This window comes from Alternaria arbusti, assembly GCF_024043155.1.
Source record: "Alternaria arbusti strain BMP 1465 chromosome Unknown scaffold_2, whole genome shotgun sequence".
NCBI lineage: Eukaryota > Fungi > Ascomycota > Dothideomycetes > Pleosporales > Pleosporaceae > Alternaria > Alternaria arbusti.
In genome coordinates, this window is record NW_026249942.1 from 1536760 (window position 1) to 1561349 (window position 24590).

General features: G+C 51.2%; 10 protein-coding genes across 10 annotated transcripts; 4 read left to right on the plus strand and 6 right to left on the minus strand.

The window, feature by feature from the left end:
- Positions 1-72: 72 nt before the first annotated feature.
- On the minus strand, positions 73-4649 carry J4E86_002100 (uncharacterized protein; the record flags this gene model as incomplete). The annotated part of the gene is made up of 7 exons (XM_051442663.1): positions 73-757; positions 806-1180; positions 1230-1354; positions 1400-1534; positions 1596-2022; positions 2069-2581; positions 3478-4649. 7 exons carry the CDS (start codon positions 4647-4649, stop codon positions 73-75), a joined length of 3432 nt encoding a protein of 1143 aa, XP_051306251.1.
- A 436-nt stretch (positions 4650-5085) lies between these two features.
- On the plus strand, positions 5086-6203 carry J4E86_002101 (uncharacterized protein; the record flags this gene model as incomplete). Its single annotated transcript, XM_051442664.1, has 3 exons — positions 5086-5288; positions 5337-5549; positions 5597-6203. The coding sequence occupies 3 exons, from the start codon at positions 5086-5088 to the stop codon at positions 6201-6203; spliced, it is 1023 nt and encodes a 340-aa protein (XP_051306252.1).
- Positions 6204-6989: 786 nt separating this feature from the next.
- Positions 6990-8878, minus strand: J4E86_002102 (uncharacterized protein; the record flags this gene model as incomplete). The annotated part of the gene is made up of 5 exons (XM_051442665.1): positions 6990-7243; positions 7305-8151; positions 8203-8441; positions 8494-8640; positions 8698-8878. The coding sequence occupies 5 exons, from the start codon at positions 8876-8878 to the stop codon at positions 6990-6992; spliced, it is 1668 nt and encodes a 555-aa protein (XP_051306253.1).
- A 788-nt stretch (positions 8879-9666) lies between these two features.
- Positions 9667-11508, minus strand: J4E86_002103 (uncharacterized protein; the record flags this gene model as incomplete). Its single annotated transcript, XM_051442666.1, has 2 exons — positions 9667-11010; positions 11056-11508. 2 exons carry the CDS (start codon positions 11506-11508, stop codon positions 9667-9669), a joined length of 1797 nt encoding a protein of 598 aa, XP_051306254.1.
- Positions 11509-11998: 490 nt separating this feature from the next.
- J4E86_002104 (uncharacterized protein) lies at positions 11999-13114 on the plus strand (the record flags this gene model as incomplete). The annotated part of the gene is made up of 3 exons (XM_051442667.1): positions 11999-12297; positions 12348-12770; positions 12826-13114. 3 exons carry the CDS (start codon positions 11999-12001, stop codon positions 13112-13114), a joined length of 1011 nt encoding a protein of 336 aa, XP_051306255.1.
- A 722-nt stretch (positions 13115-13836) lies between these two features.
- J4E86_002105 (uncharacterized protein) lies at positions 13837-14991 on the minus strand (the record flags this gene model as incomplete). The annotated part of the gene is made up of 1 exon (XM_051442668.1): positions 13837-14991. The coding sequence occupies one exon, from the start codon at positions 14989-14991 to the stop codon at positions 13837-13839; it is 1155 nt and encodes a 384-aa protein (XP_051306256.1).
- A 2513-nt stretch (positions 14992-17504) lies between these two features.
- On the minus strand, positions 17505-18586 carry J4E86_002106 (uncharacterized protein; the record flags this gene model as incomplete). Its single annotated transcript, XM_051442669.1, has 2 exons — positions 17505-18307; positions 18370-18586. 2 exons carry the CDS (start codon positions 18584-18586, stop codon positions 17505-17507), a joined length of 1020 nt encoding a protein of 339 aa, XP_051306257.1.
- An 872-nt stretch (positions 18587-19458) lies between these two features.
- J4E86_002107 (uncharacterized protein) lies at positions 19459-20749 on the plus strand (the record flags this gene model as incomplete). Its single annotated transcript, XM_051442670.1, has 4 exons — positions 19459-19695; positions 19748-19912; positions 19965-20342; positions 20405-20749. 4 exons carry the CDS (start codon positions 19459-19461, stop codon positions 20747-20749), a joined length of 1125 nt encoding a protein of 374 aa, XP_051306258.1.
- Positions 20750-22033: 1284 nt separating this feature from the next.
- J4E86_002108 (uncharacterized protein) lies at positions 22034-23038 on the minus strand (the record flags this gene model as incomplete). Its single annotated transcript, XM_051442671.1, has 1 exon — positions 22034-23038. One exon carries the CDS (start codon positions 23036-23038, stop codon positions 22034-22036), a length of 1005 nt encoding a protein of 334 aa, XP_051306259.1.
- Positions 23039-23240: 202 nt separating this feature from the next.
- On the plus strand, positions 23241-24016 carry GET1 (GET complex subunit get1; the record flags this gene model as incomplete). The annotated part of the gene is made up of 3 exons (XM_051442672.1): positions 23241-23327; positions 23383-23569; positions 23640-24016. The coding sequence occupies 3 exons, from the start codon at positions 23241-23243 to the stop codon at positions 24014-24016; spliced, it is 651 nt and encodes a 216-aa protein (XP_051306260.1).
- Positions 24017-24590: the final 574 nt, after the last annotated feature.

Sequence of the window (24590 nt, forward strand, 5' to 3'; positions counted from 1 at the left end):
AGGAACTGTATGTTGACAATCAAGATCGTAAGCGTAGAGTCCTGCCATCGCAATGGAATAAACCAAATCCTCTCATCTCAGACCTCCAAGTTCTTCCATCAGTCCACAAAGCGCCCGCACGAGCGGCGGCCCAGTTTCACGATCCACGTCAGGATGTGTGGATTCAAGAAGCATAACGCCCACCTTCATAACCTGTGAAGGATACTTGAGGTTGCAGATTTCGGGCCGAGCAATCGCTCCAGACTCCGATGCCACTGGCTGGTGCGTAGAGATGATGCGAAGGCACGGTATACCGCTGTTCGTAGCAATGAAGGCATTAACGCCAGCCTGGTTATCAGAGGCGGCATCATCGAGGTAGATAACTTTGCCCGGAAGCGAACTTGGCCGTGTGCGCATCGGCGTCGTAGTACCGGTCTTCTTCGCTAGGTCGCGCGTCATCATGCTGTATGTCCAGAGGACCATAATGGCATGGTACAACATGAAGGAATCTGGGCCGCGGATCTGGTATGGCGGGATTTGTCGCGCAGCTCGGACTACCTGTCCAGCATGCCAGATTGCGACTCTGGCTTCTTTGGTTTGGCTCCAGGGTGAGAGGTGAGTGTACGCGCTGTTGGCAGCGCTCTCGCCGCATTTGCCGGCGAAGCGCGTGATTAGGTCGAGATTGACGTGGAGGTACATCTGCAAGAATTGGTGGAAAAGACAAGTCACGGCTGGATGTTTGCTGGGTAGAAGGTCTTCGCGTTGAAGGTATTGGTATCTGGGGGGGAGTGTCAGCTTCATCGAGTATGAGAGAAAATATACCAACAGTTTTTCCTGACGAGATCGAGCCCAGAGCTGTGAAGCGGCGTCGCTGCTCTCGTTCATCAGCGCAGATTGCTGTGCATACTCCCAGATCTGTGCAGCAATGCCATGTAGATATGAGGAGTGAGCGATCTGCATGTCGATGGTGGCAGGAAGGCAGTGTATGGCAGCTTCGTCTTTCAGAAGTGTTTGCAGTGAGGGAGCGCTGGCGACGACGTCCATGTCAAGATAGCGCGTTCGCCATGTCTCTGCTGAAGGTGCCAACCACAACGTCTTTGAGGCAGGCAACATGAGCGTAAGTTCAGCGTAACTGATCAGTGGCGGGCGATGTTTGGTCATAGTCATGTGGATATCGTGCTCGAACAAGTGATATACCAACCTGTCTGTATTAGATGCTGGGTGAAGAGAGTCCACTGTGTCTAACATACCTCTTGTAAGATTCTTGCTCCACCCACTGCTTCCACTTTGCATGTAGTTCCTCGTCACCATCCTCGGCAGACGGTGTAACTACAGGATACCGGATGTGATCGAATCTGCCAGCGCGCCGCAGTGCCTATACCTTCAGCGTGCGTTAGATGGTCATATCAGAGCTTCTTACCGTGACAAGAGATTGCAAGCTACTCTCCGCGATTTCCATCTTCCTCCTGTACCCACAGAAGGCCCCGATGTCAAGCCAAAGCATCGAAGCTTGAAGATATTCAAGGTCGCGTATCACACTGTTATCATTCTCGGACTGGAGACGTATTAGACATCCTTCGACTTGGTGTCAAGCCCGGTATTTGCAAAAGACTTACCAGCCTGTTCAACGCGACTCGGACTATCTCCTGTAACGCCAAGCCTGTTCTGCTCACCGAGAGTACGCCAAAACATACGCACCCAGCTGCCACCAAGGCAGTGAGATATTCTGGCCGGGCAGTCTCGCTTTCGAAGGTATACGGATGGATCCATGCATCAGTCTCAGTACGTTTTGCAATCCCAACCTTGATCAGCTTGTCGACGCACTCTGCCGAAGGGAAAGAAGGAATGGTGATATGGCTCTGTGCAGTCTTCGACACCAATTGGAAGATGCGGTCACGGGCTGCCGGCGAAAGCTTATCTGGGATCACAACGTTGGAAGAATATGGCATGTGTGGTGACGAGGCGAGATCGACGTTACGCTCGTCCAGAGCGATGTTTTCGTGCTCGCTGAAAGCGTGCTGGTTACGCTCAGGGATCCAGAACCTAGAGTGGGTCAGCGCTGATTGGTCCATCGGTCAGTGTGGCTTACCAGGCAGACTGTTTGAAGACTGCATGGCGCCTCTTCGCGGAGTTGCTATCAATCTTCTCGTGAGAAACATCTGTATTAAGAGGCGGCGTTGCAGAAGGCAAGGCAGTCACCTGCGATGTCTGCGCTTCTAGCATCTGACTAACAGTTGGAGTGAAATCATTGCCAAAGATGTCAATCTGACCAAGCCAGTCAGTCTCTGGCATCCATGCTGTCAGATCTGGAGGCGGCTGCATGTAGTCACTACCCAAAAAGTCGGGTGCGGGAACCATGATTTGTTCGAAAAAGGCCGGGATGGTATGCTGAGTATAACCAGTGGTATTGTACAGATCGAGTAGAGCTTGCGCCTCAGTATTGGTCTCGTTGAGGTAGACATCGTTCAGCTGTATGTCATCGTCAAATTGGTATGGGTTGTTTTGCTCTCCAACAGATGCTGCAAACACTTGCGCTGACTGTTCTCCTACACCTGCTTGAGCGAGCGGTGACGGATCGGGCGACTTTGTCAGGCATGGTAGGCTTTTCTTTTGGCACCGTTTGCATGGCCTTCCATTGTCGCATTTGACTTTTGATACGACGCAGGAGTTACAGGCCTTTGTGGCACGTTCTGCTACGCGATATGGGCCTACGAGCCCATCTTTAGCATTCTTCGTGTGAGTTGCTTGATGCCTGAGTAGCAGGTCCCTTCGGTTGAACGCTGCAGGGCACTCCTCACAATGAAACGATCTCTCGTTGCGGTCTGTGCATCGTTAGGATTTTGCTGAGTGATGGCCAACGGTGAGCGAAACTCACGTGAGTCTAGATGTCGGTTCAAGTGGTCGGCACGTTCGTATGATCGATGGCAGACTTGACACTGAAGCCCACCAATTGACGCATCGGAAGTGCGCTTACGTTTCGAGGGTCGCGCATTCGTTGGGGTCACCGCTATCTCGACTGACATAATTCAAGACTGATGAACGGAAATGTGGGAGATGAGCAGGCAGTTCAAAGCGCATCAAGGCTTCCGACCATCGGAAAGTGGGCGCCCCTACCCTTGTTCAGATGCGGGGTGTGTCTGAACCGTCACATCAATCGAGCCGACGGCATATCAATTGCCGAACCTTCAACATCCTCGGGAGTAGTCACGTTTCACATTGCAAGCCTCACTCATCGAGCCATGTCGCCTATGTCTACAATTGCAGCAGAAACATCGATTCAGAGGGTGCGGCTCAGGTGTCGCCAATACCCGTGTCGACCGAAGTGTGGGACCTGGTCTAAGCCACTGCTGTTGTTTTGAGACCAACCGTTATTGCTGACATAGAACGCCTTTGCTCCCAATCATGCACTCCCCGATAGGTGCAGTTGTAATCCATGAATTCATCAGGGTGCCTGTCCCGGTTAGATCATGCCAAAAAACCTGCGCGACTTGCACTCACATTTTGATCACATTGCTGCCTCGTTCCGTTGCAGGCTTCGCAGCTTCGCGACTGAATCGCTGTATCAAGCTTGCACGTTCGTGTCTACTTTTGAAGACGTCTTCTAGGATCGAAGACACTTCGTCCTTGGATGGCCTGTCAATGATGTGACTGAAGAGCGTCCCTAAAGCTTCGGCGTCCTCAATGGTTTGGCTTGCACCTTGGCCTTGAGTCGGTAGCATAGCGTGCGCGGCATCCCCAATGATAATCGCGCGTCCAGAGTGCCATTTATCTAGCGGATCCAAATCGCGCAGCTGCCAGAGACCTATGCTTTCGGCATTCCGGAGTGCATCTTTGGTCCAGCTGGGGAAATCCTTGAATGTTTCCAACATCTTTTCAGGGTGTCCTCTCGTCACCCACGACTGCGCTCTGTCGGAATTCTCGTTCATCTGCTCGTCCGGTACCAGTCCAACGATACTGTAAAGTGATCCGCCGCGTGCAGGACCCATGATGAGTCGACAGGAGTGTGCCATGATCATAGAAGTATAGGGCTCCTCTGGGTTGATGTTTGCGGAGAATTGTGGCGCGCGCTCATTCAGAATCGCAGTTGGCAGCATAAGCCGGTATGCCGAGGAACCTGTGGGTTTGGGATGGGCCTCTTGACCGAGTATAGAAGTACGTAGAGCACTGTGAATGCCGTCCGCGCCAATGACAAGGTCTGCTTCTAAATGCTCACCACTCTCAAGTATGACCTTGCCTTCTTCACAGTCACACCGAGATACTCGTGCCGAAGTACGCAGTATTGCAGGCTGGCCGTCCAGTTCGATGGATGTAGCTGTCTTCTTGAGATAGGCGTGGAGATCTTCGCGGTGCCACATGATGCGGTCTGCGCCATACTGCGTCTTGCTCCGTAGAGGTATTTCATTCACCATCTTGCCGTCAGCATTGTAGATCCTGAATCCGTGGTCGATCGTGCCGTTCGAGCCGTTGAGCAGATCTGTCAACCCCCACGACTGTTCTAGAATCCTTGTGGCGTTGGGTTGTAGTGAGATCGTAGCGCCGATCTCTGCGCTGAGACGAGATTGTTCGAGGATCGTAATCTGTCGGTTGTCCTTCCGAAGGGCTATAGCTGCTGCCAGTCCTGCGATGCCACCGCCCACAATGATGATCCGAAATGGTGTTGACGATGACATTGTGAGTGCAGTCGTGGGTGTGTAGGAAGAGAAGTTGATGGAGTATCACGATGCCGTGCCGGAGGTTTATCAAACATGCTGGTGGTATTCCGGGAAAGCGGTTACCTGATCATCGATAACCTCTTGCCGTCCTAGCACGAGAAACCTACTGGAATTGATCCCTACCCTCCACTTTACGAGATTTTCTCTCAACATCCCCGCAATGTGTATTCAGGCTCGTGCATTTCGCAGGCGCCGTCGTCGTAATCGGGGTTCGGAGAGGTGGGCCCACACACGTTCGGCCCGTGTGGGCAACGCCAAAGGCTGCACATCGCACAGGCGCTCAGATATTGTGTGAGAAGAATGTTGAATATGACCTCCAAGCCAGTCTTCCAAACACAGCAATCAAGTTTCATCCAATTCGGCAAACAGCCCCAAGACCAATATACGCATCGACATGATCTCCACCGCAACGAAGACAGCGTCGGTTACGCTGAAGGCCGTCGAAGATCAGCGCATGAGAGTGGACGGCACGGATACGACGTTCGGAGACTGGAGGGACGACCTGGCTAGAGATGGCTATGCAGTCATCAAGGGTGCTATTTCGAAGGAGAGGGCCGACAAGTACGCAGACAAGATGTATAGCTGGTTGGAAGGATTGTAAGTACAGACACCGACATGATATCGCAAAGCACTCACATTCTCCAGCAACCTCGGCTACGACCGCAATGACTTGTCCACGGTCCACAAAGACAAGCTCCCGTTGATAACTGAAAAGGGCATGTGCCTTCAATATGCTGTTACCCACGAAGACTTTGCTTGGGCCATCCGAGGAGAGCCTGGCGTTGTTGGAGCCTTTGAGAAGGTTTACAATACCAAGGACTTGATCGTGTCGTTTGATGCGATCAACTTCACATTGCCGTATGTTGGGCGCATCCATGTCTCGAACAAGCTGACAGCCACTCTAGTCGCTCAGACCTGGCACCAAACAAGCCGTGGCCTCACCAAGACCAAGACCCATTGAAACCTGGATTCCGGTGTCTCCAAGGCTTGGTGAATCTGCTTCCCAATGGTCCAGAGGACGGCGGATTGATCGTGTGTCCGGGCGGACACCTGTTGTCCGACGAGTTCCATAAAGACATGGCGGACGAGGAACGCATTCCAGCGTGGACACCAGAGTGGTATGGCTTCACTGAGAACGGCATGAAGTGGCTCGAGAAGAAAGGCCTGAAGTGGGTGAAGGTGTGTGCAGAGCCCGGCGATCTGCTGGTGTGGGACTCCCGCACCCCTCACTACAACCTGAGCTCCAAGACGAAGCAGCCTCGTTTTGCAATCTACACATGCTACATGCCTGTGGAAGATGCCACTCAAGAGGACTTGCGCAGGAAGAAGGATGCGTACGAGCGCTGGGTGGGAACGACCCACTGGCCAAACGCGAGGCACACAGGCTCAAACGTTGCGAAAAGAGACGGAGTGGACGACCCGCACAATCGGTTCGAGCCGGTGAACAAGCCGATCATGGATGAGAGAACATTCAAGCTGACTGGCGTTCCGTATATCAAGGCGGAAGTCTAAGTGTGAGGGTGGCTTGATTTTGGAGCGCGCCCAAGGTGGTAGGGGAGGTGGTGGATGAGTAGCATCCAACGCGCCTGATTTGGTACGCGTGCCTAGCGTGACGCGTTAGTCCAGATTAGGCCGCTTTCTCTCGCTAGCTGAAATGAAAAACTATGACATCAACGAAGCTTACCCAACGTGCCCGTCTGACACCCATCTATCACGGCATGGCTCAACAACCAGATAAAGGCGCTGAAGAGGATCACCAGATTCTATCCAGAGTTCTGATTATAGTGCGCTGCTGTCCAAATGACTCGACTGGATGCCGACAATGCCTATGACGCGTCAACGCATCCATCACCAGCGAAGACCTAGCCAACACCGACACTGACATTGCTATGCGAGGCCATGGTACCCATCCATACCGACCGTAACTTACCGGCTTTCTCAGGCCGCCGTTGAAGGGCCCTTCCAGGGACATACAGCACCTTGAAGCTAATGCTACGTTGTTGGCATGACTGCCCGTGTACGTTGCCAGCCCACCTCTGCCACCATCATCACTGATCAGGCAGAAGCAGTCACATAACATGATACGACACGGCTCGAAAGCCAATCAAGGGGTTTACGAGCGATATCCACATTCAAACATATCTGAATTAGACTAGTACGCACGCGCTTCCCCAGCCACGCCAAAACAGCAACACAACAGTCTCGCTGCAACGCCAATACAACACAGCTGTACTCATCTGTCTGGTATCTCCGTAGATCTTCCGCCGACGTGACACGAGCATACGACAGACTGTCTTCTCAGTGCGACATCGAAGGGTGGCCTGACACCTTCTTCATCGCCCACTTGCCGGTATAGGCCCTGATCTTCTTACCATACAGGAAGACGGGTATGCCAAAAAGACCGAAGAGTGCCGTGAGTCCGGCGTACGTTCCGAACGTTCCGTCGTAGCCATCGGTCTCGATGAACCTGGCGACACCATAGCTGGTGCCGAAAGACACGAAGCCTCGAAGAGCCGTGATGACGACAAGAATAGGGCCAGCGCGTGCTGGATCTAAATGTAAATATGTAAAGTCAGTGTATGTCTCACATGCCGTCCATCCGGAAACACTTACAGGAGTCAAGAAGGTACGTGATTGCAGCGATGTTGGCGCCAACGAACGCGAAGTAATACGCTGCATTGGCGAAGACGAAGACGAACCAGTGGTAATCTCCTGGGTTTTCCGCTGCCAGGCCGTACAACGTGGCGGCAAGGCACCCACATAGCAGGGGAATCCAGAGCAGCAACAGGCGATTCTCAGGTTCGTGAACTCCACCATTGCGTCTTGCTCGCCACTTGATTATGACATCGCTGCCGTTACCAAGGAGTGGGAGTGCCACAAAGGCGACAACGATCTGCCCAGCGTTGACGTATGATACTGAACTGTCCGACCAGTTGTACGGAGGCGCGTGTACTATTGTGCCGTACGTTGTTCCAATGGCGATGTTGACGCCAATAGTAAGACCGTTTAGGCAGAAGGCCCAAAGCACATTGGGGAACAACATGACCTGGAAGGTATTGACGAAGCCGTAGAAACCTTCCATCCATTCCGGTTTGTTGACGAAGATGCGCATATCTGACCAGACTGTGCGAGGAAGAAATTTTGTGTTATCCAGAGGCGGTCTTTCGGAGAGCTTAGCCGGCTGTGGTGCAGTCGCCCTACATCCTTCTAGCTCACCTCCCTCTTCGGCTGAGAATTGACCATAGGCGGTCAGAGGGCGATCGTACTTTGACTCGGGAACCCAGAAAATGGAAGCAATGAACGTGGCTGCGCAAAGACCGGCGCCTAGGTAATACCAGTTGGGTGGGCCAACCGCTCCAGCGATTGGTGATGCGCAGATGATGTACACGGCTGACAGAACTGTCTGCGTGGCAGATTGCCACATCAGGAAAGTACTACGCTCGTGAACGAAGTGGATTTCCTACACCCTAATTAGAGAACGTTTCTCGCGCCTTTGTCTTGCTATCGTTACCTGGATCATCATGGGGACCAGTGCCTCGCTCTGACCTGCAGCAAACCCGAGGAGCATCCTAGCGCCAAGGTGCTCGTTGTAGTCTTTGGCATTTGCGGCCCAGACGGCTGATGCTATCAAGAACAACAACGACAGAAGGTAGACAGGGCGCCTTCCGATCGCAAGAGCGAGTGGCATGCAAACTAAGTTGCCTACGCCCATGAACATTGAAGGGTACGTCATCAGCGCGGTTATGTCGGCTGCACACCCGGTCAGCGCAGTCAGAGCATGTGAGGAGCTGAGATCACTGACCATATGTAGCTCCAGCTGCGGCATAGATAGGGATATACCAGGTAAGAAGACCTCCAAATCCGGACACGAGTGCGAGACCCAAACTGGAGAAGATCGAGACCAACACGATGAAGAGAATCTTGCGAAACTTCGATAGATTCAACGGGTCTATTGAGAAGACTCAGTACGTGAGGCGGCGAGCTACGTGCTACAGAGTACACAAACCTTGAGGATCAGCGCTAGGGGCTGGAATCAAGAAGATCTCGTCGAGGTCGGTGATGGTCACAGTTCCCATCGCCGCAGGCTCCTGGATGGGCTTCACGATGCCTGTCTCAGCATCTGAAACAACCTCATATCGTTCGACTTCGGTCTTCATGGTCTTCGGGGTTTTGATGTCGTCGAGCATCTTTGCGAGGTAAACGATCTTCTCGCGCTATAGCGAGATGAAGGTGAAGTCAACGGAAATATAAACCCGCTCGTCCAAAACGGAAGAGCACAAATGGCTGTTAAGTTCGATGAGAGTGTGCTATGCGCGCAGAGAGGTGGTTATATCTAAATATGCGCTTCGGCTCCTCTTCTTCAACGTTCACCTATTGGTACGTGGCACTTCTTCTTGTCGTCTAGCCCGCGTCCAGACTCGTGCCACGGCCGACGATTTCGTTGGCGTTTCCAAGCCCTGGTCTGGAAATCAATGCCACATTCACATCCCGGCTGAGCAGAACTCCACTTCACGAGCATTACGCGGCAGTGTCGCACGAATGTCCATCTGGGGTTTCTGGCATGACTGTGGGGTAGGTAATCCGGGGTAGCGCGTGCGTCGGAGAGTGGGCTAGCTCGCGGAAGGAGGGCCATGTTCAACCAATCAGTATCGTGCAATTCGCAACCATTCTTGGCTTCAGCTCCTGCGCGGCGCAACTGCCGAGCTTCTTTACGAGTGTTTGCAGTCGTCTCAGGAAGCCTTTGCAATGTCACAAGCGGAGAACATACCCTGCAGACGATGCGCGGCAGTCCTATCGCTATGCCAATGCACGGTCGAAGTCACTACTACCTAGGTATCATTTTATCGTACAGTTCTGCGTCCACGGACGCGGAGTTTGCATGCGCAGAGTGTGTCACAGCAAGCATATTCACGAACAAACACCGAGTGACGTAACTTAGATGAAATTGTGCGATATATTGGGCTCATTCAACGCTCTATGCAACTGCAACAGGCACAAAAGGCAGTATGATCTTGCTCGGCGTGTCTGCTCCTACGTGTATCCTGTGCTCGCCCTTGTTCTTCTCATGTTCCGGTCGCGGTTTCGAGAAGGCCGTGTACTCTGCAATACTAGGAAACTCACCGGAGATCTGAACGCTGATCGATTCTCCTTCGTCAAAATCGACACCCATGGACCAAATACCGATTTCTAGTTTCACGATCTCACCTGGTGTGATCTTCTCTTCCTTCTCGTGGGGGTGGAAGGGGAACTGCTCGTGGATGCTTCGCGCCGGGTCGAATGCCCGGTGGCTGGCACGCAATACGCCAACGCTGCCGAGGTGCAGATTCAGGCTCGCGCGTTCCTTCTCTGGAATATCATCGATACTTTTGTAAGCTGAGGGTATCGCCGAGAACGGGAAGCAGAGATGCATAAGCAGCTTTCCGTCCTTATCTTTCTTGCGCAGGATGACAAAGACATTCATGTCGTCGTGTGAAGGAGCTGACATGTACAAAACGGTTTTGGGCAGGCCAATGAGCCGTGACTTTTGCGTGAACTTGTAGGTGAATTCGGCGATCGATTTCGAGTCTTGCGAGTCGTAGCTGACCATCTCGGTCTTGGATGGGGGTTGTTCGGTCAAGCCGGAGCCGGACAGGTAAAAGTCCTTGTATTGGGTCCCTGGAACCGGGAAATCGGAGAACTCGATGCCATCAATAGCTTCACGGTCGCCAAATTGGAGTGCTGACCATCGCACCCTAGCCATCTTCTCCCAGTCGTTGTCAATGCCCCGCAGATACTTATCGAAGTAGGTATGCAGTTCCTTATCCGCGTGAGGATCACAGTATAACTCGAACCATTCTTGGTGTGAGCTCCATCGAATCCACTTCTTGTCATGAGGTACTTCGAGCCATCCACGTACGGAGCCCATTGTATGGATGCTGGAAAAGTCGCTTCCGCTGATGAAGACAGGAACTTCGATCTTTGTCATATCAGGGCGCTTGTCCCTCCAATACGCGTTTGCGACAGGTGACCTCCGATGCATCTCAGCGAAGTCCTCGATGCCGCCGCCCGGATTGTTCGTCTTGATGATGAAGTGGGTGATGAGATCGAAATTTGACATGCTGAAGACGCCACCTCGACAGAATTGCTCGCGGTAGATGTCACCAGACCCTTCCCAGGGTGCAATGGCGGCAAGGTGTGGAGGTCGTAGAGAGGCAACATGCCACTGGATGATGGCCAGCGCACTGTTGCCGGCCATGCCTACTTTGCCATTACTCCATGGCATGTCTGCCACAGCTTCGATGACATCGTAGCAATCTTCTGCATCTTGAGAGCCCATGATCTGCCACGATTAGCTAAATAGTAGACTTTGCAATACAGAACATACGGGTATGGAACCGTCGCTGTTGCCCGTGCCGCGAGAATCTACCGAGATGATCGCATAACCACGTGGACACCATACAACTGGATCAAGTCCCTCGAACTTCTCCAACCCGCTGAGCGCTTCATTCGGCACGCAGCAATTCCAAACGCAGATTGGAAGCATGTGTAGAGCGGAGTACTTTTTGCCGTAGCATGACCAGCTTATCACTGCTGGTAGCTTTTCGTCTTCGGGAACGTCGGCGGGCCGGTAAATGTCGACATAAAGGCGACATCCATCTCTGACCACGATCTCGACATCGTGATCAATTCGTATGTCAGATTCGAGAGGGCGGGCGTTGTACGGTTTCGCGCCTTTGCGAAGAACTTCGGTTTTACCGGGTGTGAAGCCTTGGTAGTTGTTCACACCCGGCTCAGGCTTTGAGATGGGCTTATAAGCCACTTGCATAGCGACTGGCATGTTTGACGTTGGCAATGGTGAAACGTGTGGACGAGAAAGAGGAGGAGAACAGTGAGCGCAATCGGTAAAGATACCAAGCTCCGTGACAGCTACTTGAACAACAAACACATCTACTCAGAACGCGACGCGTCGAGTGCACTTTGCGACGTCGTGCCGTCCACCTCGGCAAGCGTTCTAGCCCGAAGGGTTGTCCGTCCCCCACACGTCCCGAGTCCCACAAATCCTGCGGCATAGATACATATCGCGGGGTATGGCGCCCACATGTGCCGAGACGGTCGGCAACGCTGCCCCGACATCCCCAAACGATGACTATTGTCCCGAGAACAACATCATACAAGCTCTTCTTCAACATCCAACATATAACATCACTTAAGTGCAATCAAAGCCATTCCACCACAGCTTCATTCCAATACAGTTTCGACATCTCCTACATTTGAACATTTTTAACCTCGTCAATCACACTACGCATTCAAGCCCTCGTCTTACAAAAATGGCGCCTCACGCCGAGGAGCCAAAGCCAGATAGCGGTGTTGATCTAATCTCGTACGACGGTACCGTATATGGCGATTGGCGCGACGATTTTCACAAGAACGGCACAGCAATCATCAAAGGCGCCATCTCACCCGAACGCGCAGAGTACTACAAGCAAAAGCAGATTGAGTGGCTCCAGTCCTTTGGTCGCGGCTTCGATCCCAACGATGAGTCAACATGGACACAAGAGCACCTTCCTGTTAGCTTCAAGGGCGGGATGTACTTTGCCTACTCTAGCACACACGAGAAATTTGTTTGGTAAGTCTTGAATGGCATGCGATATCAGCAACATGCTAATGCAGATTCAGGGAAGCACGCACTGAACCCAAGGTCATCGAAACCTTCGCGAAACTTTGGGGCACTGAGGAGCTGCTCTGCTCATTCGACGGAATGAACATCACCCTGCCGCGCCAGAAGGATCTCAAATGGAGCCCCTGGCCACACTGCGATCAGTCGCCTCACCGCAAGGGCATGCAGTGTGTGCAAGGTCTATTGAACTACCAACCCAATGGCCCTGATGATGGTGGCTTGATCTTGATGAAGGGCAGCAGCAAGCTGTATGATGAGTTCTTCCGCGAGAAGAGGGAGCAGGACAACCATGAGGACAAGCCTCCGGAGGAACAGGACTTCAAGGATCTTTTCATCTTCAAGGAAGAGGATGTCCAGTGGTTTAAAGACCGCGGATGCACACTCGAGAAGGTGAACCTTGAAGCTGGTGACTTGGTGCTGTGGTATGTTCTTACCATCTTCCCTCCCCCATTTGGTCCTTGAGTTAATGTCGCGCAGGGATTCTCGCACCATGCACTACGCATGCTTTCCTCAAGGCAACCGCATCCGCCATGTTCAGTATGTCTGCATGACGCCCGCCAAGTTCGCGAAGAAAGAGGATCTCGAACTCAAAGCCGAGCTCTTCAAGACGTGGCAGGGTACGACACACTGGCCGCACTGCAATATCCGCAAACAAGGCCCGCCAGAGAGAGATGGCAAGCCTGATCCGCAGAATAGAACGGAACCGCTAGAGAAGCCGATTGTTACGGATAGGATTTTGCAATTAGCTGCTGTGAAGGCTTACTAAGAGCTGAAGCGGCCCATGTATGACGAATAAATATGCGGTTTCTCAAGACTTCAAGGTCGTCTTTCGCGACAGAAGAGTGAATTGTGATGCATGCTTTCGTACGTTCTTATCTCAGCTATTTCCAGTCTGGGCTTTGCCTTCTGTACTATGATACTCTTCCGGCAATGGATACAAGTCCGTGCTCTTTTCTACGTACGTCAGAAGTCTTCAATAGCAAGAAGGTCGTGGTTATTATTTTTAGACTATATAATAGCAACGGATAACGCCCGCGACGTTAACAAAGGGGATGTTAGCAGCTATAGTTATATAAGTTATAAAAGTAACAAAGACGCTAAAGTGCGCATTATATATTTCTTAACTATTAACTTACTATAGTATATATAATTTAATATTCTAGTTCTCTTCTATTCTATCTATAGTACTATAATAATATAGAGTAAGATAAGCTACTTATAATTCCTAAATTATATAACTACTATATACGCAAAAGTACTTCTTATTAAATTAAGAGAGATTGCAATCCTTAGAGTCTAATAGCAACGGAAAGATCGTGGAGGCAGCGATATCTTGACAGTATACTTCTCTCCTCCGTGGTCAACATCTCATGACTCTAGATACAGATAACGTAATGTATTACAGCTAGTGAACTAAGACAAAGGAATGCGCTGTATCATCCAATCGGTGTGGTGCCACTGGGAACTGAGCATCGAAGCGTGCTGTCTTTACTTCTCAGCCTTCTCACCTCGAAGGCATCTTGTCCAATTCTTGTTCTTCGATATTTCTTTGGCCTTGTCTAACTGCTGTGCACGAGACCACTTCGACTCACCTGGCTGCTTCAAATTTGGTTTCCGACCATTGGAGAAGAATTTCGTAGCACGGGCAGCTGCTCCGACCGTTCTGGAAATTGCCTTAGCCACGGATATAACAGCATCGACAGCCGACCTGAACAGGTTGGCAATGGCGTTGATAAAGTTTCGTTTGTCAGTAGATGGGCTTTCTTGCGGTGAAGTGGAATTGGAGTTGGCGAAGTTGATGTTGGTGGAGTTGGTGTTGGTGGAGTTGATGTCGGTGGAGTTGATGTCGGTGGTGCCGTCTCTTTTCTCCATAGATCGCTTTGCATTCTCAGCAGCCGCGTCGCCAACCTCCAGAAATCCTTTCGCAAAGTCTTCTTGAACGATATCGCTCTCATCGTCAGGCACCGCGTTGTCCAGCCATTCGTCGTCGATATCAGGACCAGGCCATACTTCAAGCATATCCCCGTTGATGCTGTCCAGCAAGTCCAATGAGAAGCCGCCGTCAGCCATCTCAAGCATGGCCTCCGTACCAATGGCAGCGGCAGTAAGAGGAAGACATACAGCCATACGGCGAAACTTCTTCTGGTTTCTTTCAGACCGTCTCTGTTTGTCTTTTTCCTCCCACTCCTTGTTCTTTTCTTCTTTCTTTTTCTCCAGGCGCTCTTTGATCATGTCCTTGAACTTCTCAAACTTCTCCTTGATCTTCTCCTTGATTTTGTCTTCGTAGGTTTTCTTCTTGTCCTCCTCACTCACATCTTTGTCTCTGATGCATACTGTCTTCGTGGGATCCGACTTCATGAGCGGTGGGCACTTGATGCATTTGGTCGGGTCGGACGGGTCTCGAATCTTATTCTTCTTGCATCGAGCCTTTCTTTCACAGCTCTCTCCATTTCCCGCTTGTCTGTTAACTAAGGGAAATCGAGCTTCGCGGCCCAGCACGGAGCCTGGCTGTGAGATATCGAGATCGGATGCCGTACCACTGTGGACACGTTGCGAAAGTAAAGTGGCTTCGCTGGGGGTATACGCGGCGATCAAATGATTCGTTAGGAGGAACAGTACTTTGATGGTCTTTGTAACATGCATGATGAGGGATTGGCAAGAAGCTAGCAGTAGTGTAAAGGTAGATTTTGATGTGAACTGAGAAGGACTCACGTCGATGGCTTTCTTATCAATGTACCTAGGTAAGCTGCCAGCCTTTCTGATGCTGTGACTGCTTGCGCAGGGCTAATCTAATTTGAGTGACGAAACAGTTAAGATACGTGGCGTATCCTACGATTGATCATATGAAAGGTATGGGGCTGCATCGGACGGCTCAACCTCTTCGCACGCGATACGTTGCCTCAACCGTTGGCGAGGCCACTCTGCTCTCTACTCAGACATCCTGCCACATGATGCACACTGCCACGAAAGCGACGCTGGGGCGGGTGAGCCCAACACAACGAACACTGCCTTCACGAGGCACGGATTCTGCCCTGTGTAAGAACCTGTGGGGTGGAAGCTGCCTATAGCCCCCAACCCACATAACCTGGCCGAGACCTCTATGGCCGCGCTGTGCAATCAAACTTCTCGGCCTGGTTCAGGCCTCATCTTACATACATATTTTCGAAACCAAAAGTGCAGTCTGACACCTGGGCAGTCTCGGAATTTCGAACTTGCTATATCGAGCGCCACATGCTTACCTACGTACAGTCGATCAAGGAGGACTTCTTTGCTTGTTTGGTTGCCGATGCGAAAGACATTAGATTCACCGTCTAATCACGGTGGGGAAGTCTTGCTAGACTAAATACATGAACAAGGAGCTTTCGGTCACTACCTAGGTAAGAGTTCATCAGCGTATAGTTTGATATGGAGCGTTACATTGAAGCGAAAGATCATTACACGAAGCAAAGCGTCTAATCATATCGCTACATTTGCGGCTATAACCATCTGGCGCCTAGACTTCATGATCAAGCTTGCGGAAATCATATCGCGCAGAAACTGATACATGTGGATTGCCAGCTGAACTAAACAAACACCCTTCAAACTCAATCTAAGCAAACAATCGCAATTTCATTCACTTCAGCTCCGGAGCTTCCATGCCATCGACCGACCACAAGTCCCAGACTTCATAACTTCCATAGTTCCCCACGAGGCAGCCATCGTCGCCATACGCCAAGATATCCGAGGGCTTGCAGTCGTCGCCATTGAAGAGGACGACAACGGAGCCAAAATCTTTGTCACCTTCACCTCCGGCTTGTTCAGTTTCATTGTGTTCGATAATGATGGCTGCAGCTACCCCAGCGTTGTCGCGGTTGCAGCCAGTGCTGGCATCGACAACTCGCCAGCCAAGGTTGGCACCGCGGCAGCCCGCAGATTGACTATACGCCAACGCCAAAAGTCAGTAGTTGTCACACATATGGATTATGGAAGGCGATGACTTGCTAGTGATGGAGGCGATAAGCGTTGGCTATGCAGACCAAGTGCTGGAGGAGGAAGAATGCCTTCATGTTCGAATTGACTGTGTATGTGAAAGAGGTGTAAGAGTCGTCTTTGATTGCAACGATCTTTACAGTGAGGATGAGCGGTGGATTGCGTTTGATGCCTGCTCAAGAGTAGATCTGGGCTGTGAAGATTCTTGAAGGATCTCAAGGTACGTATGTAGCCCCAGGACAAAAGGCATGGGTAACATCGCGTGGCTCGTAGCGCTCATGTGGTTAAATTTGGCAAGTAGTTGGACATGGCATCTATTTGAGAGCATCCCTGTAACTCCTCAGTATGCAAGTAATGTGGGGTTTGGATCGGAAATGAGTATCCGAAGATACCGCACCGCCTTCAGCTCAAGCATTTGGCCCGTGGGGGCACTTTTCATAACCGGGGGCTGGCCCCGTGGCTCTCCCGCAGCGGCACGGCCGCCGTCTTACTCTTGCGTCAGAGGGTTTCGAAACTTCACGTCTTGGCTTCTTACGAGATCTCCATACATGCATTGGAAACATTCTACGCAGATAGCCTGTGCCGCATTTATATCAGCAATTACAAATCTTGACCCCGGGAGGTACTGCGTATAGTCCTAGGATCGTGGAATGACTCCGTGCCACTCTATCGCCCCCATTCTGTGCTTTTGTCGGGGATCCTGGAAGCCTATGCCTCAGCTTCTTATGACATCTTCATGCATGCAGTGGGAAGTTTCGTATCATCATCCGAAACGTAAGGCTGACCTCTTCTTGGTCTTACTGAAGACCGAGTGTCGGCGGCTCCTCATATATGCTGACCAATTTTGGCCTTTTTTCAATACTGAGCAATCGCCTTTCGATGACAGTGCCTCATAATGCATCCGATACATTCGGAACAGGAAGTTTGAGCGTCTGCAGAATCCATGCTGCCAATTTGGTCGATGAGACAAGCGTATAACAATACGGCCCCAGGGTGTTGTGCTACCTAGCATATCTCTTATTCGCCAGAATGGAGAAGCGGAATCGAAAGCGGGAATTGGCCAACTACTTGACCGCTCCGAAGTTCAATGACAGGAACAAGTAACCAGATCAATAGCTGGTTTGAAATCAATGACTAGGTACAGTGTAACTACCATGTAGTTTGCAAACGCGTAGGAAAAAAAACGCCTACTCTTCCACAGCACCCAGCTCTATCACTAACCTCATGAAGGGCTTGAACTCCTCTGGCATCCAGCTGTGTAGGTCTTCGACATAATGCCGCGGGACTTTTGCCCCATGCTCTGCAAGGTATCGGATCATGTCATCAGATTTATCGTACATAGCCATCGCTAGTGCTCGTAATGGGGCGGCTCGATGCTCACGGATGTCCGTGTTCCAGTCAGTGACATCTTCGTTGACATTTGCACCCGCTTCTAGCAACATCTTCAGAGTTTCCATGTCGTGCTTCTTGACTGCTAGCTGCAGCGTCCCCGAGTCCTCGAACCAGTCGATTCCGAATCTGTCCAACAGGACTCGAATTGACGCAGCCTTCGGCCATGGCTGTTCAAAGGGTGCAAAAAACATTCCTCGGAACCTGCTCACACTTCCTCCATGGTCTATCCACCAGCGAGTGGCGTCAGGTCCCATGCGAACCATATCACACCAGGTTGAATTATGCGTAGTTGAATTGTAGTTTAACTGCTGTGGGTTTGTGCGCCATTGGCAAAAGTCCAGGTCGAACAAGATATCGAGCCATTCCACACCGTTTTTCCCATACCAGCCGCAAAAAGTGTAGGAGTCGAAGTAGTTGGGCGAAAAGCCGATCTCGAAACAGAAACGGAGTAGCTGGGTGTCGCGTATTTCTGATGAGATTTTCATGAGAGGACGGGAATAGTATACTGGGTCTATGCCAGAAGATTCAAGAAGTTCTCTGATGGCAGGAATGTCGCCTTGAAATGCACTCAGGAAGATCGAAAGGATGATGGTTGTATCTACGAACTCGTGTAAGCAGTGAGACCCACAGCCGGTCATTCTGCATTTTGATCACACTTACCATCGTCTGTGGGCGGCTCATAGTTCTCGCTGAGCAGTAGATCTCGTACTTCTCTCTCGAAGCCCCTCAGCTTCCATGCCGTTTTGTCGGCAGACTCTACCGTAGATTTGGGAAGCTTGTAGTAGGCCACAATGTGCCGCAAACATTCTTCCAACGTTCTCTTGCCACTCAATCTCGCATTGCGCGCTTCGCCAAAGCTGGAGAGAGTCGTTGACATTGCGATCGTTATCAGCGATAAGGCCCACTATGATGCCTAGGTATGTGAGAAACGCAAATCTTGGAAGTGAAACAAATTCAAGGCTGATCGGATCCAGAAGGTGGGAAAGAGGGTGGGAAAGAGGGTGGGAAAGAGGGTGGGAAAGAGAGCAACGATGATCTGTGTACTTTGAGCGTAAACGTGTACTCAGGGCTTCTACAGTTGATGATTTTGAGAGGTGTGCGGGCGGATATTAACCTGAGGGTGGCACAGTGACGCTAGTGGATTCATAGCTAGCGGCGTACACCTACAAGCGCTCATTCGACATCGGCTTGATGTTGCCTAAAATGCCAAGGGTGGCGCATTCCAACTTTGGAGGTACCTAATTAGCCCAGGCGGACTCAGGGCAATGACGTTCTATCTATGTTACTACCCGATGCACGGAGGAGGCGTCGCGCGCAAGAATTTAGGGAGACAGAAGAGGGCTGTTTCAGCCCCAAATCCCGATATTTCAAGAATCATGTGTGTGACACCTCAAGGTCGCGTCTCTTGGTGAGCATTGGGGGCTGTAGGGCTTTGCGATACCTCCCTAGGTAGGTAGGATGTGTTGAATCTTCTTGAGATGTGGCCATGTACCACGGGACAAATGCCTGTCTTTGTTTCAACGCGCGGTTGCAAGGCAGATAGTCAAACTGGAGTTCCTGTACTATCAAGATACCGTGGCTAAAATTATCGACACAAGTCTCGCTGAAATCCTTGCTGAGAACTAGGTATATCTTCTCTCAACTGCTATCAACATTGGATGAACGTACACTGAATCAATACATATCGCCTGGACTGTATCATTCCTTACGTTACTGCGTATATTTTCATTCTGCCATCGCTACCACGACATGAAGTCCACATGGCTCACTATCCTGTGCTGGACTTACATCCGGCGGTCCACATCTTTCCCTGTCGATGACAGGTCCGTATTTACACCATGGGATCTGGCGAAAAGAGAGATCGAAGCAGCTATCTTCTCCAATCCTCTGGGACCCCAATTTGGAGTACCTGATGAGACGTGTCGTGGCAGGCTGGAGGGCGACAACACCGGTAGTTGCTGGAAGATGGCAGATGTTACAGTTGATGTGAGTAGTTTTCCCGTCTGAATCTGTTTAATCCAATGACTAAGCTGTCTAGAAATTCATCGCAAACCGAAAACCCGAGGCCAACGAATGCGACGTGCCCTGCCTTTTCTACACCTCGAAACTCACTGGAGCGGCAGAAAGGCTGGCCAACTTTGTTCTGAAGGAGGTACTTTTGACGGGGGCTGCGGAAGGACCGCGCAAGTATCAAACTATCTGGGTACGCCTCGCTAAGTAGAGTACGACCACGCGAAAATGCTAACTACTCACAGGAGCTACATCCGCCAAAGTTCTATCCAAACAAGAATGACCTCGACAAGACTCCCGAGGCCAAATGCATCTTCCAGGACTGGACGCAAGATGACTATGAACGGAACTTCGATGGCTGCCAACGGCTATACTTCAAGTCAATGTCGAAGGCCATGGCAATGGAGTGCAAAGGCGAGGTCTTCTTGATGACCAATTCAGATCTGAGCGGTACTCGCCCCAAACAAGAACAACAAGAAGAAGAAGAAGAAGAAGAAGAAGAAGAAGAAGAAGAAGAAGAAGAAGAAGAAGAAGAAAAAGTTCCAGTGGATGGAATTTGGTGGCAGGTTGAATTTCCGACACTGATCGATGATGCTCGACCCGCGGACAAGAAAATCACAAGAGTCAGTCCAAAGTCACGCCTTAGACACCACTTCATGGATATCTGGGTTAACAGTTCCTATAGATCACTTATCTTCAAGTACCTTTTAGGGACCCTGGAACGCTAACTGCAGAAGAGAGAAGCAAGCCCCCCAAGATTGAGGCGAGGGGGGAGTATTGGCCTAATGGAGTTGGCAACAAGCATTTGCAAAGCTTTCGCAACGAACAAAGTCCGCAATCGACGCCGAGCCCGCAATCAACCCCCACTCCCACCCCCGAGGCAGCCAATCCGGTTGAGACCCCTTCCAACGGTCTTGTCAGGAGGGCAGATCGGACAGATGAAGAAGTCCTTGAATCTGATGACGAAGGTTATCCTTATCATTACTCTATCGATGAGATCTATGACTGGTACAAGGAAGCAGCGTGGTAGAGGCTGGGAAAGGAAGACATGCAAGAAGATCGAAATTGGTTTGGTGGAAGGCCGCGACACTACAACGATTTTGCTGAGTCTCTTATTCCTCGAGTGGTATCTGGCGATGTAACTAGACTTTCCATATCTTTTTATCAGCTGGCGTTTATTGGTACGTGAATAGATTCGATGTCTGCAATTCGCTCAAAAAGCCATGTTAAACCCGGCTCAGCCTATCACATTGCACGTTGGCGTGCACCGCCACAAACGCCACGTCTGCATCTATAATTGACAACCGGCTGAGTGGACGACGCGAGCATCTACGTGTCAAGTCCACCGCGTATAGCGGGCATAGTCGCTGGGTGACCGAAAAAAGTCTCCAGTATGTGCCCGACGTACGACGGGTCGGGGCGATATGGCTGACATTGCGGGGTGAGCGGAGGCTTAGCTTGGGAAGTAGATATGTTGCACCAGCTATAAGTAGGAACGCCAGCACTATCGACACCAACCTTGCAATCTTTACTTCCTCTTGTTCGACATATACCAAGCTTTCCAGCAAATCTTGAATCCTTGGATCTCCACTCACAATGCCAAACATCCGAATCGGCCCGACATATGAAGGCCGTGCTCAAGGACGCATGTTCTGGTCGCCTGCAGAAGAAGGGTCATGCGTGCGAAAAGTGAAAACAGTTCGTCGGAAGGGCATCGATGAGGGACCTAACGGATACCCGGCGGTTGCAATCTCGAGACGAGCGGAGGAGAACAACCTGGTTTACCCAAATCCGGACATCTCGAGCACACGCTCTTTCCGGCTTAACCAACGTCTGACAATACCAATTTCGGCAAAAGGTCAAAATCTGGATGAGCCAAAACGTAGTACTGGAGACCTGAACCTTGAGCGCATAGTCACGTCGACACAAGCCGTGCGGAGCGATGATGTTGGGAGGGACGCCGCTCCACAAAGAGCCTCGAAGAAGTCGTATGAACATTCCAGAGTTCTCCAGTCTCCTCAGCCAGATCTCGAGGTGGCAGGCGTGGAAGTCTGTACTAGCCGACCCGAGATATCTTCGCCAGATACCACAGCAGATACCACAGCGCGCAACTCTTCCATCGGGGTTGAATGGTTGTCGTTCGACCATATGATAAAGCACGTCGCGGCAGTATTTGAGGGGAAAACGACGCCTATAAAGACTGTTGTGAAGCGTCCGTTGGCCCGGTTCTGGGTTGATGCAAAAGGTGTGATGGCTGTAGCTATTGCGTCGATGTAGAAAATCGGAGTTGCTGCCTAATGATGAAGTGTCTTGTTCACACGCTGGACTCTTGGTGAGCTTGAATCCAAGCAATAGCGTTACACACACGGTCTAGTGCTATTGGTCGCCTGTTGGTATCCTTTAGGTCTTCCCTATAGGATACGAGCAACTGGTAGGACGCTGAAAGCTCCTCGTTACGCAGCGCCAGAATTGTACGTATAAATATCCAAAGTGATTCTTGTTCGGCTTCGAGACTGATTGCATAGTTCAGTATATCGCTCACCAGCTCCCGTTGTAGCGATGTAGCTACGATAGGCATCAGATACAGTAGGAACGACCAACCGGAGATATCGCTTGGGTGTCTGCAGCACCAATCCTTGACGCCGTGGGCGACATGGTCAACCATCTCGCTGCTATCAAGCTTAGATACCAGCCTACGAGCATACTGCCAAGCGTGGTAGTTCTTCGGATGCTGCTCTCCAGACTTGTAGATAGCGGCGAATTCGCTCTCCCAAAAAGTTGCTATGTGCTCTTGCGATACATCTCCCAGTTCTATGAGTCTCAAAGAGTCCACGATGCTGAAGCGGTGGTACCACAGGGTCGGTGACTTGGACTGACGATGAAGTGGAGAGGTAAGTATGCTGTTCAGAAAGCACAGCTCTTGTCGTAACGCCCTATGGTATGGGGTTCCAACATGAAGACCGTGAGCTTCTTTTAGCTGGAACAAGGTACGTTTTCGATAATTTGCTGCAGTGAGATGCTCTGGGTCGAATAGAAGCATGACCTTTGTCGCTTGCAATGTCTGTGCAGCCGTGAAAGGATCATGTGCCTTGCTATGCACGAAGAAATGTTGGCGGGCTTCCAGATATGCTAACGCAAGTATCTTCTTCGGCACTCCCAGACTCATTCCGTCTTGCATGGTGATGCCATCCGGTGGCTGTATAGCAGGAGGTAGAATCTCGATCTCGATAACTTCGTCTGCATGCTCCTGGAAGTACTCGCTCAACGAAGCAAAAGCCAGCCTCTGGAATTCCTCTTGCTGCCCGCATTTGGCCGTCATGGCGGGAGATCTGATTTCGTGGGTTCAAAGTGAAAGCTGCGTGGCTGCCCAGCTGTCGCAGAAGGAGGACCCTTGCGCACGACCCCACCGCGTTAGCTTGCAGCTCCCAAAACCGCCTGGGCACCATGATGACATAACCCTTGACTTCAACACGATGCAGTGAGAACACGCTGTACCGCGATACTGGTCCCCATCCCTCAACATGCCGTCTCTCCTCCTGGTTGTCTTCACCCTGCAGCTGTTGCTCCACATCATCAACACCGTGGGTGCATCCACGGTCAACGACCTGGTAAGCCCCGCATCCGAAAACAAACACGCAGGAACCTGGGACTGACACATGGCAGCTATGGATCCTGTACAATAAGCTGCCGACGCCAACATCTGGGTCTGCGCAGAGATGTCAGGCCCTTAAGAAAGACATTGTGCGCTTGAAGCGCGAGCTGGGCAACACGTCGCCTCAGGACAACTTCTCCAAATGGGCCAAGCTCGACAGGCAGCACAACAAGGCTATGGCTGAGTTCCAGAAGCTAGGTAAGCGCTCCTGCGCGGAGACGCTCCCACCGGACACGTCAAGTGCACTTGCTAACGCTCTTCTCTCCAGATGGTTCCCTGCGCTCGCACCAGTCCACCTTCACTTCCGCCGTCTCGACCCTGCGCTGGCTTGGCACCCAAGGCCTTCGATTTGTTCTGCAGTTCTGGTTCTCCAAGTCGCCAATGTTCTGGGTACCCGCAGGGTGGGTGCCATACTACGTCGAATGGGTGCTGAGTTTCCCGCGCGCACCTCTGGGAAGCGTGAGCATAAACATATGGGGTATCGCGTGCGCAAGTATGATCGCGCTGGCAGCAGAGGCAGTAGCTGCGGTTTGGGTACTGGTCATGCGCAAACCAACACCTGTGGCGGCAGAGAAGCAGCGCGAGAAGCACGAGGCTATGGCCTTCAGCGCAGACCAGAAGCCCGCAGAGAAAAAGGAACTGTGAGCGCGCTACGTGTCCGATTTCGCGTGTACATTTCATACAACTTCAAATCAAGTAAAAATTCAATATGTCTCCCAACAAAAGACGCAAAGTCGTCGTGGCTTTCGCTCAGACACTGCAACACGAGTGGGATGATCTTGGCAGATCCTTTGGCTTCTTCTAGGCTACAAATTGAACTCGTGATCGTGGAGAGTAGCGTATCACCGAGTCTTCGAAAGAGCCATCTACTAATCTAGATTCCTTGACTAACATCCTAAAAAGAACGACGCGGTGCACGGCAGCTGGCATGAAGCTGCATCGTCCGACCGCATGCGTATAATTTCGTTGGAAGCGAAGGGTTTTGTTTGGTGTGGAATGCTCGCACAGGAAGCTTGAGAGGGAGAAAAGTGAAAATTACGCGCTAACAGCTCGCGGCCCGACAGTGCCCCCGAAGAGCGCTTACCATATTTGGACTATCGCGTCTCGTTGGCACGTATAGACAATGTGAAGAACTCCATGACCTTGAGGAACGAGAAACTCTGCGTCTGAAAGTCGAAGGTTGCTAGCTAGGAGTTCAACGGAATATTTGTCTATAGCT